The sequence below is a fragment of the Cottoperca gobio genome, chromosome 3 (assembly GCF_900634415.1).
Source record: "Cottoperca gobio chromosome 3, fCotGob3.1, whole genome shotgun sequence".
Classification (NCBI taxonomy): Eukaryota; Metazoa; Chordata; class Actinopteri; order Perciformes; family Bovichtidae; genus Cottoperca; species Cottoperca gobio.
This window is the reverse complement of record NC_041357.1, coordinates 21,638,927-21,655,440: the sequence shown is the minus strand read 5'-3', so window position 1 is coordinate 21,655,440 and position 16,514 is coordinate 21,638,927. Positions and strand designations below refer to the sequence as shown.

General features: G+C 39.9%; 1 protein-coding gene across 1 annotated transcript in view; it reads right to left on the bottom strand.

Moving 5' to 3' along the window:
- Positions 1 to 135: 135 nt before the first annotated feature.
- The window catches only part of LOC115003601 (heterogeneous nuclear ribonucleoprotein C-like), a 32,686-nt gene continuing 16,307 nt past the window's right edge, over positions 136 to 16,514 (bottom strand). The window contains exons 3-7 of the mRNA XM_029425463.1: positions 7,503 to 7,553; positions 3,563 to 3,729; positions 2,804 to 2,917; positions 1,630 to 1,787; positions 136 to 1,172 (exon numbers count right to left, since the gene is read on the bottom strand). Of these exons, the coding sequence (XP_029281323.1) occupies positions 1,134 to 1,172; positions 1,630 to 1,787; positions 2,804 to 2,917; positions 3,563 to 3,729; positions 7,503 to 7,553 (529 nt within the window). The 3' untranslated portion in view covers positions 136 to 1,133. The remainder of the gene's footprint in view (positions 1,173 to 1,629; positions 1,788 to 2,803; positions 2,918 to 3,562; positions 3,730 to 7,502; positions 7,554 to 16,514) is intronic.

The following is a 16,514-nucleotide window of genomic DNA, read 5'->3' as shown; positions in this document are numbered from 1 at the left end:
CTCTCTTAGAATAAAAACACACTCCCATGTACTGTATTTATACTCAATATGAAAATACTTTTACTACTGTGACAATGAGTATTTCCACTTGGCTTATCTCAAGAATGCAAACAAAAACATGTAACACCATAGGAATACCATCATTGTTTTCTTTAAAAAGAAAAAACATATGAGAAGTCCTAAAGCAAGATTTAAATCAGACAGTTCAACAATTACAGTAAAGTTTACAATAATACACAATATTACACACAGACCTGGGCCTTTGCATGTATTAAAAGTGCCAAATACATGTTGGAAGAGAGTTGTAACATTCCTCTAATACATTTAAAATAGAGAAAAGACAATTTGTTTCAGAGATGTGGCATACTGATACTTACAGGCAGAAAACAACTTGTTTCTCTTCTGAATCATCAGTGTTACTATAATCTCTCAGGGATACATGTGATTTACTTTGACTAGTTCAATTCTGTTATTTTAGAATACAATAAAGAGAAAAATGAGTTGAGCATCAACAAAAAGCCCTATTGAAAGATCAATTTGAGGGTGTACAGATTTCTTTTGCTCCACAGATCCACAGAAGTGATTTTCATTTTACAGTACATGCATACAATATTCCAGTTATTCCCGTTTGTTACTGTCATGCAGTATGTTTCAGAGGAAGTCTTTTAAAGTGGACAAGATAAATTGGTAAGCTGCTTACACAAGGTTTTAATCAGAGAACCCTCTTGTATCATTTGGATTAACACTGAAATATTTGGATCAATACTGGAATATGCGTTGGTGCAAACCCTCTAATATACAATTTAATAGGAATACCTGATACGCCGGATTATAAAAAGTTAATTTCACCTTTATAATTACTCTCTCACTCTCTTAGTCTGACATATCTAATTCTTTTGAGCATGTACTTGGTGTGTGAAAGTCACTTGTGTCAGAGTTTTAGTTTTACTCAAAAGTAAAGAAAAAGAATCCAAGCTGCTGTGATACAATTAAATGTATTGTGTTGTCTGATATGTACACCCTGTTCGAGGGGAGTTGAGCCTCTGATATGAGCGTTGGCTTGGGGGTTGTTGTTCTCTTCATCCACGTTTGGCACTTAATCCATGTCTTCTACGTCTTCTCATGTTTCTCCCTCATATTTCCTCCTCGGGGTCAGAGCTGTGGTTACTCATCTGTGACAGACAGAAAGACAAAGACGGGACAACGAGAGACAAAACAAAGAGACGTTTCATTAAACTGCAGGCTCACAATGACTAAGTAAAATTGAATGGTGCAAGTATAAATTGATTTCACTGCAGTGGAGCCTCATGAGTTGTTTCATGTCCTCACATGTGATTATCTTGTCTGTGTCATTTTAAAGGAAAAGCTTAAAATAATGTAATTCCAATTAATTAAAAATTATAATCTGGTCTCTGGAATGTTCTATTTCAGTGGGAAACTGAGTTTTCCTGTGTATTAATGCTGTAAAATAAAACATTTTTTATCCACAAAACAGGGCCCCCACAGACATACTGCTTTACATAAATTAACAAAAATTGCAGCACCATTTTGACCTTTAAGCATTAAGCAATAAAGACAACAAAGGCAAAAGGGAGGGAACAAGTGAACACAAACGTCAGGTGCATTTACCGTGTGGTGGTCATCATCGGGCTCCCTCGGGTCAGGTTTCTCCCTGTGGATTCGATGGCGGGAGCTGGGTGGGGAGAGGGAGGAGAGGGAGTGCTCGGGGCTGCTGGCAGACAGAGCGTACGGTGATCCAGCTGGACTGTCCTCTCTCAGGGGAGACCCTACCACACGGGAATAAACAGATTAATGCATGGAGTTTAAGTGTGGAGCTGTTTGGAATTGGAAGAAAATACAATGTTTTCTGTGGCTAAAAGACAAAAACGTCTGTGCGCATCCCACTGACTTTGTGCTAGATGACAGGCAGAATGCTAGAGTGGGAGTGACAGGATGAATGACAAACGAGGAGATATCGAGGGGGGAGCGAGACAGAAGAGCTAGATAGTGAGGGACAGGGGAATCAAGTAGAGCCGCAGACAAATTAATAGGCAATGACGATGAGAGCTATTAATCACCCAAGGTCATTCAAAGTAGGTAGAACACACACACACTTCGCTGAAGGTATGCACCTGTAGTCACAGTAGCCACAGGACACACTCTCTTTTAACTACACTGTCTCTTTGTGTATTCAGCCTGATGTTATGATAATGACTTCTGGGTTCAAGGTTAAAGTTGTTGTTTTTTTTCAAGAGCATGTAGCAGCGACTGAGGATATAGTGCAGCTTTGCCCCGTTTCTTGTTGGCAGGCGCGGTAACTGTATTGTGATCTAATGTCCACATGAGGGCAGCAGCAGCTTTATCCTCCATGCACACTGATCTGATGTTGTTCTCAGACCCTGATATTTGTCTGTTTTCTGAAACTTCAGTTATTCCAACCACAATGTTTGTTCAGCATGTTTGCATAATTTGCTCACAGCCATAAATCCAGACACACGCACTCCAGTTGATATCGGACTTGATTTTAAAAAAACAAAAACATCCTGACTGGAGGGAAATAATTGATTTGTCAGGTAAAACAGGAGTGGCTCTGGTGGTGCAGTGCATTCTCCAGTTTCCCCTGCGGCACAGATCCTGAATCATTTTGATTGGGGTTGTGACTGGTGGAGCTAATCAAGCAGAAATCTGAAAGTGCCGTATGGCCAGAGTCTTGCCTTAAAATGTTTTTGATGTGCGAATAGATTATCTATCATTGGATCTCGCACCTACCTGCCTCCACTGTCTTTGTGAATAAGTGTCTCACCTTTGTGGTCATTCTTCTGTGTGTCCATCCTGTCAAGACTGTCAAGCAGCCCATCGATCTGTGTCTTTATCAGAGTCAGCTCCTTTTTAATCACCTGCAACTCCTCCATGCCCACTGCAGGGATGAAGAGAGTGAGAACGTAAAGGACATTAGGAAATTACACAACCAGATAATCTGTTAGGGAGACCTTTAAAGTATAAGATTGATGCCACCTTTCTATGCAAGACAGTAAATAAGCATATTTCTCAAAATATCTATGTATTACTATTAAATAACTATTCATTTGCGACTATGAAAGAAGAGTGCATGGAAAGTACGCCATTTTGGGTATTTTATGCTAAAGAATAAGTGCATGTTGGCATTATCTTTGATGTTATGAAGTACTTGGGCAGCGTGTGCAGAATTTATTTGTGTTTCTGTTTTGCCACTGGCTCAGATTCAGGTGTCATGCAGCCGTGGTTTGAATACAGCCAATTTCTCTGCATCGTTTCGCTCATCACAGAGAAAGAGGTTAAAACTGTTGACTGTTTGAACTTCAATCCTCTGCCTTCAGTAAACTACACATAGCATCATTTGTCTGTGACTGCTTTATACTGAAAGTATGAGAAGCAAAAGATCTATTAATCCGAGGTTTGTGTTTATCATTTAATTCGTCATACAGAGAGGTATTCCCCTTACCAGAGTTTTAGTCAAACTGTCTAAATCTGCAGCATCTAATGCAGCTTTTCTTTTGCGATCTAGTCCATTCATATTACTCACACTTGGCTGTGGTTGAACTGGATTGGGCTCTGGAGCTTTTGGAGTGGGTTCTGTCTCGACTGCGTCTGTGCCCAGAGGAGTGGGAGGAGGAACGGGATCGCTTGGCCAGACTGGGTCCCAGGGGCAGAGGAGACAGGGATGCCGGCACACGCTGGTAGTCATACGCCCTGGAAATTCAGCAGATACAATTTAAAAACAACTCATCGTTAACTATGTGCATGTTTCCTGAATTTGTGGGAAGGTGTGCTGTGATTTTATACAATCAAGTGTTTGTCTAAAATCATGATGAAAGAGAGAGAGAGGGTTGTGCATGAGAATGGAGTTTCTGATTTAGATCAAAGTCTGGGTATTTTCTTTAAATGTAATGCTGCTTGTGTTTAGGCAACATTTGGAAATGTGGCTTTAGTTTAATGAAAAACAAAGGTTGTTGTAGAATTTTTTTTTTTATATTCCTTAGAATAATGGATCAAGAAAATGTTGTTTTAGTATCGATATTGAAACGTAGGTATTGTATTTGGACTAATGTTGAGAATTTCAGCCAGCCCTGATGCAAGCTAAATAAAGATATTTAAAGAAAAACATGACAATACATCTCATAGATAAATATGGATATTTATATTCTATGTTCCTTTGTCTTTTATTTTCTATCTCGGCTTCTGCCTCTCTTGCGCTGGTGCTGCCTCCTCCCTGTGGACAGCTCCATGTCTCTATCTGTCACTGAATGTAATTGGTTCTGTCAGGACCAATCAATAGCTCTCCACCAGGCTTGTAATGCTGGTGACAGGGGGTGTAACACAGTCAAACTCTATAGTGCTTACAGAAACCACAATGTGTGTTTGTGCATGTGTGTGTTTCAATAGGAATAAAGGTGATGTTGTGATTGAAGCAGAAATTGATTCGACCTCACATTTGACCTCAACAGTCCAGGTGAACCACAGCTACAGGCTCAAAAACCAACCAATCACCAAAGAGCAAAGCCGTAGCGCTGAGAGAGATTTTGCAAAAAGAAGTATAGCCAGGGTTTCTGCCATGTTCACCAAACTAGATTCAAGACTTTTTAGACTTTAAGACCTTTCTAATACTACATAGAATAACATGCAATGCCTTTTTCAGTCACGGTCACAGAATGACGTAAAGGGACAATTAGACCGATCATTATATATTAAACACTTATACATTTTTCAGCTGTTTTTAACAATAATTCCTAGTATAACATATCAATATAGCTTAGATCTAAATTAGTGGCAGAAGATTGATGGATTTGCAGAACATGCTGCTAAAATTGAAAATGATGAAATGAATCCCCCAAAAACTAATTGAACAGAAGAAAAATGTATAAGATCTCCCGGCAGCCTGCAACAACATACAAAACAAGTTAGAACTAATTTTACTGTTTATGACAGGAAACACAATAATAAATATAATATATCAAGACCATTGCAAATGAAATATAAGACTTTTTAATGAGGGAATCGAGTGTTTTAAGACGTTTTCTAACTACATTCTGATCAACTCCATCTAGTCCCAATCTGGATATATCTGGATCGAGGGCAGTCTGATCACAGTCTAAATTGTTTCTGCAAAGCCATGAGAGTGAACAGCTCTCCTGCTGTAATATGTAACCAGCCAACAACAGGGAGGCAAGCTGTCAGCTTCAAGGACATGGAGTTGGACGATAATGTAGATTTACTGATTGTGTTGTTAGCCAGTCTGTCAGACGCAGCCCGATTTCCTGCAAAGTTTTCTCTATTGTTTTCTGTTCTGTTAAATTCTCTGAAGCATCTTTACTTGATACTGAGATTTCTGCACAGACTGTGCTCTTCACACATCCACAGTGCGCACACAGACACACACATCACAATGTCACATAAGGATGAAGTATATTAGGCCACCGTAAATGTGTGAGATTAGAGGCTTTGAGCATTGTCCGTGTGGGGAGACACAGAGACCAAAGACTTATGGGAGTTTAAAGTCCTTTAGAGCAGTTTGCGGGGGCAGATAGACAATGTGTTGTTACATCGGCTTTGAAGTGTCATCTCAGAGAATGGAAGCTCAGACATTGAGAGACTGTAGACGAGTGAGGATTACAGAAAAGTGTGTGAGTGTGTGTGAGAAGGAGTGTTTGTCTCTATGCTCTATGGATTAGACCCCACACGGAAAGCAGCTTTGTCAGCTCGAGCTGTTATCTGTGTGCTGAAAGACGTTTTTTCTATCGTGTTCGCACAAGAGGACAGCGGACAAAAACAGTAATTTCTCCCTTCGCCATGTATTAATATTCCACAAAACAACAAACACAAAAACAAAAAGACACACATAACACACACACACACACACACACACACACGCACACACACACACACACACACACACACACACACACGCACTCACACCCAGAGGCAAACACATGTGAGCACACACATAAATATGCACACGTATTTACCCCCCCGCCCCACACACACACAGCTGTCAGCAGTGCTAGCCAACAGCATGAAGAATAATCATACACTGTGTCAAAAACAAATTGAAAATCAGTAGTGATTGTTCCCCCCTGAGCAAAGTCAGAAAAATGCAGAGCAAGGCAAACCAAATGCACAAAAAAAAACTAAAGATGATGACAGTAAATACTCAGAGTAACAGCACATTGATATGAGAAAGGCACTGGAATGAGGTGTTTATTCTATTGTTGTGTGTGTGTGTGTGTGTGTGTGTGTGTGTGTGTGTGTGTGTGTGTGTGTGTGTGTGTGTGTGTGTGTGTGTGTGTGTGTATGTATGTGTGTGTGTGTGTGTGTTATGTGACTACCTGCTTTTATTCAGATGTGCTGAGTGGAGTGTTTATGATGAGGGATTTAGGAAGGTCCCTGCGCAATTTCAGTGGAGGACCTATAATACAGAGTCACTCTGAGTGGAGCTCAGTCTAACTAACTACCTCATCTACCTAACAGCTGCAATTAACTGGACACTACACAAGAGTGTGTTCTGCATTAGCATGGAAACGGTAAACACACACTGGAAACCTATGATCAGTCTCAAATAGTTTGAGTGTTTTTAAGGCGCATTATGTAACCTGAATATATGATTGTTGTCAACTTGTTATGGGAGCTGGTAGGAGCTGCACATTTACTAGGAACGACCTGTAATCTGTGACATTTTCTCAACAGAGACTGTCATGCTTGGCAGTGATTTTCATTTCCATTTTAGTAATTCAGAGATGAAAAAAAAAAAACTTTATTCAGCTATAAATGCCCTGAGCCTTGGTTAAAATATAGTCAATCAAAAGTGAAGGTTTCTTTTCCTTTCTGAGTCTTTCAGTGAAGATTTTCTTTTTTCTTTCTTTCTTAGACCCTCAAATTGGTTTAAAACGAAGACACCAGGAAATAAAAGCATTTTTTTGTCTTAGGCAGAGCCTGAGAGAAATAAGTTTTCTGTTAAATATCTGTCTGTACTAATAACTTTCATGTTTATTAGGCATACTGATGGGAAATGTGATCATTGAATAATTTGTAATGATTTACAACCCATATGTCAAGTTACAGTACCATGGCCATTTAGAGCTATACTGCTATAAATTGTTAATGTATTGCCTCTAAAACTCAAGGCAAAGCTTGAGCAAATCCTATAAGTCTGATAAACGTGGAGTCGTCTGAGATATACATGAGTTAGCATTCTTGAATGGGACCACAACTCACAAATCCACAATCTGGGTGTCTTTGCAGAAATTGTGCATTTGTGTGTCTGTTTGTGACAAGGAAGCTCCTGACTGTTGAGTAGTAACAGGCAAACTTGTAAGTAACGACAGGATGACTGACAGCTGTGTGGCAGACAGCGACTGGGAGCGGAGACTATTGGAGACAGCAAGGATGAAGAATCCACTTTAGCCTCCTGTGACACGCAGACAAGCAATAAGGTGTGTGAGCTGCAACGCGTGGATTTCTGACAGTACCTGTCATAGTAGTCCTCGTGGTAGCTGTCATAGTCCAGGTCGAACTCAGATCTGCACGGGAGGTGGAGGAAGAGACGGAGAAGGGGTGGTTAGTAAAGTATTTGTCAAAACTACACGATGAACTTTTACTGGGGAGATCACACATTTCACTTAACAAACAGTAAGCTTGGTTGGTGTGTCAGAGTGTAAATGTACGTGAGCCTCAACAGAGTAATATAACACAATCACTTCATCTGGAAAGAATGCAGTGTTCATGAGCTCCAGCCAGCTAGAAAAAGACATTGGATTTGTTTGACTGCAGCATCCAAGGTGGAAAATCCATAGAAATTGGCTTGTGCGCCAACTGTACCACTCACTGCACATCTCCATGTGTAAGCTTGGTGAGGCAAGCAGTGAGGCAGGTGAGTGATGTGACAGGAGTGAATTTATATGGGCTGCTAGCTGATGTGTACCTGAAGAACAGACCAGAGGAAGTGGAGGACAGAAAAGTGACACTAAGCCGGAGCAAAATCACATTCTGGTGTGTCAGACCTCAGCATTCCTCCCAAGTCCGCACACAGAGTCGCTAATAATCCCTCCATGTTTCTCACCCTCTCTCTGTCTCTCTCTCTCTCTCTCTGACTCACTCCCTCAATCCATCTTTGTCATTCTTTAATTTATCCGTCATGCTTTCCCTTTGTTTAAACTGACCTCACTCTCTCCATTTCTCTCTCAATCAGTCTTTCACTTCAATTCAATTCAAGAGCTTTACCTGCAAGATAAGTGTTTATTTTCATTGTAAAAGAAAAAAGAAATATGATAAAAACTAGAAGGAGCTTCTCTGTTCTTTGTTTTGGTAGCTGGGCTGGTCGGGTGAGCATGATAGTGCATGTGATCCCTCCCTTCATGTCCCACTGGCTAGCTAATCGCTACCGATCTGCACTATGCTCATGCAGGGGTTACGGGGTGACGTCATTGCGGAAGGGTAACGCCCATCCTGTGCTTAACGCTGTTAGCTCTGTCTGCACTGTTAGCCACCGCCATTTTGGCTAAGCCACCTGTGTGTTTGACGTCACAGGTGAGAGCCTTGTGGCCAGACTTTCCCGGGCCAGAGTCTGAATGTCGTAAATAGCACATTTAACATAAGTGAATAATAATGCTTGTTGTGTCTGCCCCGTGATTTGGATCCGCTCCAAAGTTTTACGGCTACTACCTCGGACCATGCGACACCCTTCCACCAGGTTTAATACAAATCTGGCCTCTCATTGTATCTGTAATCCTGCTGACAGACAGACAGACAGACAGACAAACCAAACCAAAACAATACCCTTGCAGAGATCATGAAGATTCCTGCATACTGTTCTTATTCTAATTTAAGATTATTGAGTCATCAATCAATCAGTCATAATAAGTATGACTGCTTTAATCTTTTTGGCCGCTTGGGGACATTGGAAACAAGTTGTGATCCATATCACCACATCAACCTTTTAAGTTGATATGGTGAACTTGTTACATACACATCCAGCAGTTACGGAGCAACATTTTAGCGTGACTTTTATGGATGCATGATGATAACGGCGTCGGCAGATAAAGGCTTTAAAATGAAATATATCAGCATCGGCCAGAAAAGAACATTTCCTGCCTGTTAAAGTAGGAAGAGTTTTTTCCGCTTTGTCTGTGTACATTTTGAAAGCCTTGTATTTGTGTCTGCATCTGCCAGTGGGCCATCACAATACCAGTAGGAATATATAATATGTTAATTCCACTACAGGAGAGACTTGTTCTGTGCAATTAAGTGGAAAGAAATATGTGCGTATATCGGTATCGGCATTGGCAATCTGCCCAAATGAGTTGGGAAATGTTGACATATAGGATATTGGAAAAAATTCAATACCATGCATCCCTATCCCTATCCGGCAGTGGCTCAGTCAGTAGGGGCTTAGACTGAGAGCCGTAGGAACCCAGGGAGGCAATGGTTCTCCTGGTCGCAGAAGATATATTTTTTTTGTCAGGATAAACAGCAGGGCACCACACTGAATACTCCACATTCAGAATTACACACAGACTAATATTCACAGATAAACATCATCGGGCTGTAAGAAGCTGTGAGTGTGTGTGGGTCTCTGGATCTGAAGTGAAGACTTATTTTGTGCACCGTAATCACGTCTCCCCAGCATTACTCTCACAGACTCTTCTCTGTCTCATACCAGCTGGTTTCCAGAGCTCTGGAGACAGGAAGCCACAAAATAATTCAGTTCAATCTAATTTAAAGACTGCCCATTTTTATCCTATTTAAAATGGCGGCGGTTTACGTGTTGTTTTAGATTTGTGTTCTCCAAGTGAATTCAACCAGAAGAGAGATAGTAAATAACAGCTATTCACCGAAATCCTCACTGACGGGAAACTGCTGTTTATTCTCTGTTTATTTCTCACTGGTTTACTTTATATATTTGTTGAATAACTTATTTTGTAAAGACTTTTTATAATTGATTTCTATTTAAAAATATATATATTTTCTGTTTTTTCTGTCAGTTGTTATTTCATACATATGACTGCATCTTTTGAATAGTTTGCAACATTGTATAAATTCTACAGTTACTCTTAATGTTATTGTTGTTCACTTATCTCTCTATTTCTATATCTTAAGCACTTAAATGTAGTAATTAATAACGATTCTTACATATTTCCCCAATAATGTAAAATGATACACGCTAAATGATTTGAAAGATTTGAATAAAATAAAAATAAACAATAAAAATAGTAAACAGTATAGATCATATACATGATGTTTGTTGTTAATAACCACTGAATTTTGAAATTTCGTTATTAATTCAGTAATGATGGGCGGGTCATTAAAAATGTCAGCATGGTGCAGTATCTATATGACACAAACAAGTATTTTCATTTGATTTAGTGAAGCTCAATCGACAAGTAACCACTACCCATTTAGATCATAATTGCATCCAGAGAGAGAGAGAGAGCGAGACAGAGAGAGAGAGAGAGACAGAGAGAGCGAGAGAGAGAGAGAGAGAGAGAGAGAGAGAGAGAGAGAGAGCGAGCGAGAGAGCGAGAGAGAGAGAGATGGACAGCAGGGTCACTAAAGGCTAATTAATTTCTTTTCATAATTTCTCAAGTGCCAAGGCAATCCATTAGACATGGCTGGCTATAAATCATCTCAGCCTCAGCGTGCCTGTCTGCCTGTGCGTGTGCGTGTGCGTGTGTGTGTGTGGAATGTATGCATTAGTCAAAGACGATGGTTTTTGTGAACAAAGCATCCTAGAGATTTCCTCAAACATGCACACCCGCCTTAAGGCAGAAAACCTTAAGTTTCACTGCAACTGAATCTATGGGAGAACCTCAACGGTGTGCGTGTGTGTGTGTGTGTGTGTGTGTGTGTGTGTGTGTGTGTGTGTGTGATGAATTATTAGAGATCTAGTTCAATTGGCTTAGAGCCTTGACAGATGCAATTTAAATCTCGCTAACCATGAATCAAAGTGACATTTCATGGGAGATTCTTGTTTTCCCGATTGTGGTGACATCTTCGGTGATAAATATTCACTGCTCACTTCTTTTACAATAAATGTACAACATTGTCAACAGTTCTTTGTTCAGTTATCAGAATGGACAGTTAAAATAATGATAAAGATAATACAATGTGTACAAATTATGATACAAATAACAGCAGAATTTCAGCTCTTGTCTGAAAGTAACTGCATCTTTAGAGATGGTGAGAATCTATAAACATGCCAGAAACATGCGATCACCACCCACAATAAGGTTGTGTCAACACAATAAGATCAGTGTGTCTTTAACATAGACATGGAGCAGGAACACTCACTGTTGTTAAAGTAATGAAAATAAATAACAATTTGATTCGTCGTGCAGACATGCTTGTCTCAGGAAAAAAAGGAATTAGTTTCAGTTTCTACATTTCATCACCTATATGTGCTCTTTCTCTCCTCCAGCACGTGAAAATGTGATGTTATTGATTTTATATTTCAATTTACAATTAGGTGAAGGACAGGCATGTTTCAAGATGATCTTGTGCTGCTTTGAGAATACAGATTAAAGACAGGACAGAGTGCAGGTTGAGTTAAAGAAAGATAGGAGCCGAGTCAATTTTTTATTTTACTTGAATGCATTTTGGACATATTCAAAATGACTAGCAGCACAAGCCTCAGAATGAATTTAGGAATCCAGATTATCTACCGCGTACACCAACTTCTATTGGACAATAGCTCTTGGACCAGTCACAAGAATCCCTTTGAAACTAAATCTTAAAAGTGTATCCATTTATTATTATTTACTAGAGGGATCTTTTACCTCTCTTAATGTAGCACTACAGGGGTGTAAGTGTGTAGGGAAGCCTCCCAGCATGCATTGTAGAAAAGGATTACCGAACATAAGTCTCATGTCATGTGTCAGCCTCCATTTTTAAGAGTGTTAATGTGCTCCTCATTGTGTTACATAGCCATTGTTTTAATATCTCACCTGTTGTTACACAATTAGACATATGAGCAAATGCAGTCAGATTAGAGTGCGGTTGTGTGACAGTTGGTGACATTCTCCATGTGGATACAAAGGTGGGTTTATTGCTGCTTGTATGTTGTGCCTGTTGCTAACTATAGCTGTGAATAGTACAAAGTTGGACAGTTGACAAAAATAATGCAATAAAATGCAATGATACGATCAGACATTGCAGGCTATACACGCTTCTTTTCCTTTCACTTCTCGTCTTACCTCCCGTCTGACAAATATTAACAAACTTGTTCCGTTATGCTTTTCCCTGTTAAGAAATAACTCTAGCATGAGACATATTCCCTCCTTTAAAGGGGCTGAGAAATTAATCCATGCTTTTGTGTCTTCACGCTTAGATTGCTGTAATTCTCTATATGCTTGCCTCAGCCAAGGAGCTGCAGCTCGCCCTCAGCTGGTTCAAAACACTGCAGCTCATCTTCTAACAAAGAGAAAGCACAGGAAGCACATTACTCCAACATTGGCCTCTCCCCATTATCTACCAGTGGAGTTTAGAGTTAAATATAAAACTCTGGTAATTACCTATCAAGTAGTGCTACAGGGTGAAGTACCTGAGTACATTTCTGGATTGTTTAGGCTTGTGTCCAAGTTCATAGCAACTTAAGGGAGACCAGAAGGCTGTTCTTGCTCCCACAATTTGGAATAATTTATGTGAGATCATCCAATGTAATGGACTTTCAAAAATAATCTCATCTCTTCACTTTTTCTTGCCTAATGGTATTAATTGTGAAGAACACTTTGTTTTGTATTATATCAATACTTCTGTATTACTTACCTGAGCTCAGAGCAATAGGTTATTCTGCATTTTCTTTAGCTCATATTCAGTTTTTATTCGACCAACACAATGTGGTGTCTCATGCTCTCTCTCTCTGAAGTCCATGTGACCGAAGGATTAGACACTGAACTGTTTTTTTGCAGTGTGCAGAAGGTTTGACCTTTTTTTTATGCAAATGTCATACAGTACATTTGGAAACCTGAAGTGTGGTATAAATGCAGTCCATTACCGTTTGAGGTTGCTTTGGTATATTTTTCATCTGGCAAACATAGATAAAAAGGCAGCAGATGGTTACATGAGAGAGATGCTGATGGGTTGGAAAGTTGAAACAATTAGGATGATTTGGTGTCAAGTCACGATATGACTGAATAAGAGACGAGGACACTTGATGGTTATGAGCCTTTCCTTTGTTTCATTGCCCATTAAAGTCCCAGCAGTGACTCCCAGAGCTCCATATCTTGTGATAAAAACGCAAAGGTCAAACAAAGGTTGTTACATTACGTCAAAGTGAAGTCCAATGAGACATGATGAAAATCCAGCTGATGAAATGTAAGGACAGACCAACCCAGTCTCACATAGAGTGGAAAATGTGTTGCGGGCTAACAGTTACTCTTTGCCATGATTATAGTATGTTTTCATAGTCGGTACAACTTTAACACAAACCTGCCAGCCAATCAGAAGGGACAAGAAAAACGTGGGTGGTTTTAGCAAATGCCCAAAAACTACAATGCGTCCGATTAAGTTCAAGTAGCTGTTGGGATGATGACTCTTGTCAGTTGAGAGCAACAAAGGAAATAGTGTGACGCTGTTATAGAGTCACAATGTCGGCAGAAGGACGTGGACAGATGGGTCAACAAAACATCAGTTTCCAAGAGTCTACGCTGGTTTCTTTTAACCATGATTGCAATTGTTCCCTAAAATTAACCAAGTGGTTATTATTATATCCATGGTGATGACGGTCCGGTAATCTTAAAAAAGTCAGAAAAAAAGAAAATCTTTCCACTAAGTTGTTTTGAAATGGTGATCAAATGCGTCCTCAGATCAGAACATGGAGGGCATTGACTAACAACATATTTAGTCGTTTAATATGAAACATCCCCTTGGTGGCCTTGGGAATAAAGAGAATGTGAAGTAGCTTCACTAGAACCGATACACTCAGCTACAAACACAAGGTGAGTTTTCAACATGGCCCCCTGTCCAGAGACATAGGAAAATATGAGAAAAAAACATAATAAAGCAGAACAATCAAGAGACAATACGTTGGAATACAACGCACATGTAGACAGAGAGACGGACCAGAACATGCATTCAAGAATAAATGAGATTACAGTGTGGAAAACTGTACAGTGGGAATTTTCTGGCGCTTTCAAAAATGAGAAAACTACATTTGTGTTCATAGATTGACAATTAGGGGAGAGAGAGAACGACAGGGATACCAAGGGATGTTAAGGGTGAGTATGATCAAGATGGGAGCAGAGAAGCTTTGATGGGGAAGAAGAGAAGATGAAGGGAGTGCTGGCAGCTCTTTCTCTTTCTCTCAGACAGTCTCGAAGGACAGACTGAGCTTATCTACTCCCTCTTTGCCTTTCATGTAATCACTGTCACTGTTATGCTCTCCATTTTACTCACATTCACAATTTCTTACTTTGACTCTTTCTTGTTTTTTTTTTGTCTAAAATGCACGAGCGATGCTTCAGATACGCCTGTACCCGCGTTTGACATACATACTGTATGTATAAGTAGGCAAGGTGCACATGGAGAGATTACAACAAGAAAATAGTATATTATTTCTGATGGATTCTCATAATAAATACAAGTAAATGATATGTTGTACTGACTGCAATACTGCTCATGTGCAATTTTCACTTTATATTTATTATTGTTTACTTATGCCGTTACTTATTTCTACCATAGTTGTTTACCCATTTTTACATTATTCCACATCTTTTTTCCTCTTTTATTAAATATGTTTTACTTATTTTATTTTCATCTGCACTGTTCCCTTTGCTGTTGTAACACTGTAAATGTCCCCACTGTGAGACGAATAAAAGATTTCTGATTTTGATTCTAATTGTTTGTATGCCACATTAGTTAAATAAATACACCAATTTGCTCTGGTTGGGGTTTTGCACACACAAAAACATAATATGTGTCAGAAAGAGACCTTTATATGCTGTTTACACTGTGGCACTGCACACTATCCCTTTAATATCTCTGGTTTCATTGAATATTGCAAATCAATGAGCAAGACTGCCTCATGGCAATATTGGATTTACAGGATTGTTTTTAATGAAGTTCCTTGACATCTATATTGTTGTATAACATTACCTACACAATTACAGATGATTTAATCCATATTTGCACAACCCCTACACACACACGGAAGCTTTTACACTTGACAAACAGCATCTTTATTATTTCCTGAGATCCTACTTAAACATGCAGCGATCACACACTCTTTAATCAATAACGTGTGCCGGACAGTAGAAGATCAATAACACATTACCATGTAATCTGCTCTTTGACATCCATTACTGCTTGGCTCACTGGGCTGCATCATTTAGAAATACTGTGTGTGCTGTAGGGTGCTGATGCACAGCTACAGGCCGGAGCATGAGAGGTACTAGAGTAATGGCAACTCCAGGAGCTCATATCCTACATGCATCAAGGTTGAATTATAGACCAAGAGCTATTTATTCAGTCGGAGACATAGCGCTACATAGATAAGGGTCAGATTGCACTCATCCTTCCTCACTTTAGTTTAAGTAGCTCTGAATCGCTGACAGCCATTTGGGCTTGATTGCAGCCACATCGTCAGAAAGAGGAGCGGAAGAGCAGTGCATTGATAGAGAGGAGCTGGGGAGTGCTGCGGCATCAATAAGGCATTGAACAGGAGCCAGGACTAGAGCTGGAGCATAACAGACACATGTCAGACAAAAGACATGCATCAGAGAACAGGAGACTCAATAAAGAGTGCAGCACAGGAGAAAGATTTCTTTCTTTCTTTGGCCCATTTGTCCATCAGAATGCATCCCTCTTGTCCCCTTACAGGTGCACTCATCAGTGGTAAAATAACACTCAAATGGCAGGAGGAGGAAGAGCCACCTTGCCAAAGCTCTCAAACAAGAGTGGATAAAGTGGAGAGGACAGGGAGGGTGAGAAAGGGTGGAGTATAGCGTTTGTTAAAGAGACAAGGAGGATGGGGACAGAGAGAGAAATGAGTCAGATTCTCCTACAGCTGTCGGGGTGTGGGCATTCCTGACTGATGCAGCGTGCTTGTAGGATTGTAGGAAACAAGGCGGGGTGTAGTATGGTATGGTTACTGTTTGATTAGTCAAAGTTTCAAATAATGAGTTTGGAAATCATGAATCAGCCTGTGTTTTTAGCATCATTACCAGCGAACAGTGATGGAAAATTGACTATAGATTAGAGGAGAGGAGCAGATATGAGAGGAGAGGGGAGGGGAGGGGAGGAGCTCACTGTAAATGACCCTGGACTTTCTAAACTAAAGATTAACATAATTTGCCTTTCAAATGAGGCGATCTTACAGGTGTTTACTGTGATTAAAAACCCAAACAGCTTTTATATGAATGACTCATTTAGCATTATTGCAGGGCAGGATTTGAATACATGAATAACACTGTACATGTTTTGTTGTCACAGTAAAAATAAATATAATCCAGTCCGATCAGGTGCTACATCTGGCCTCCGTTTGATAAAGA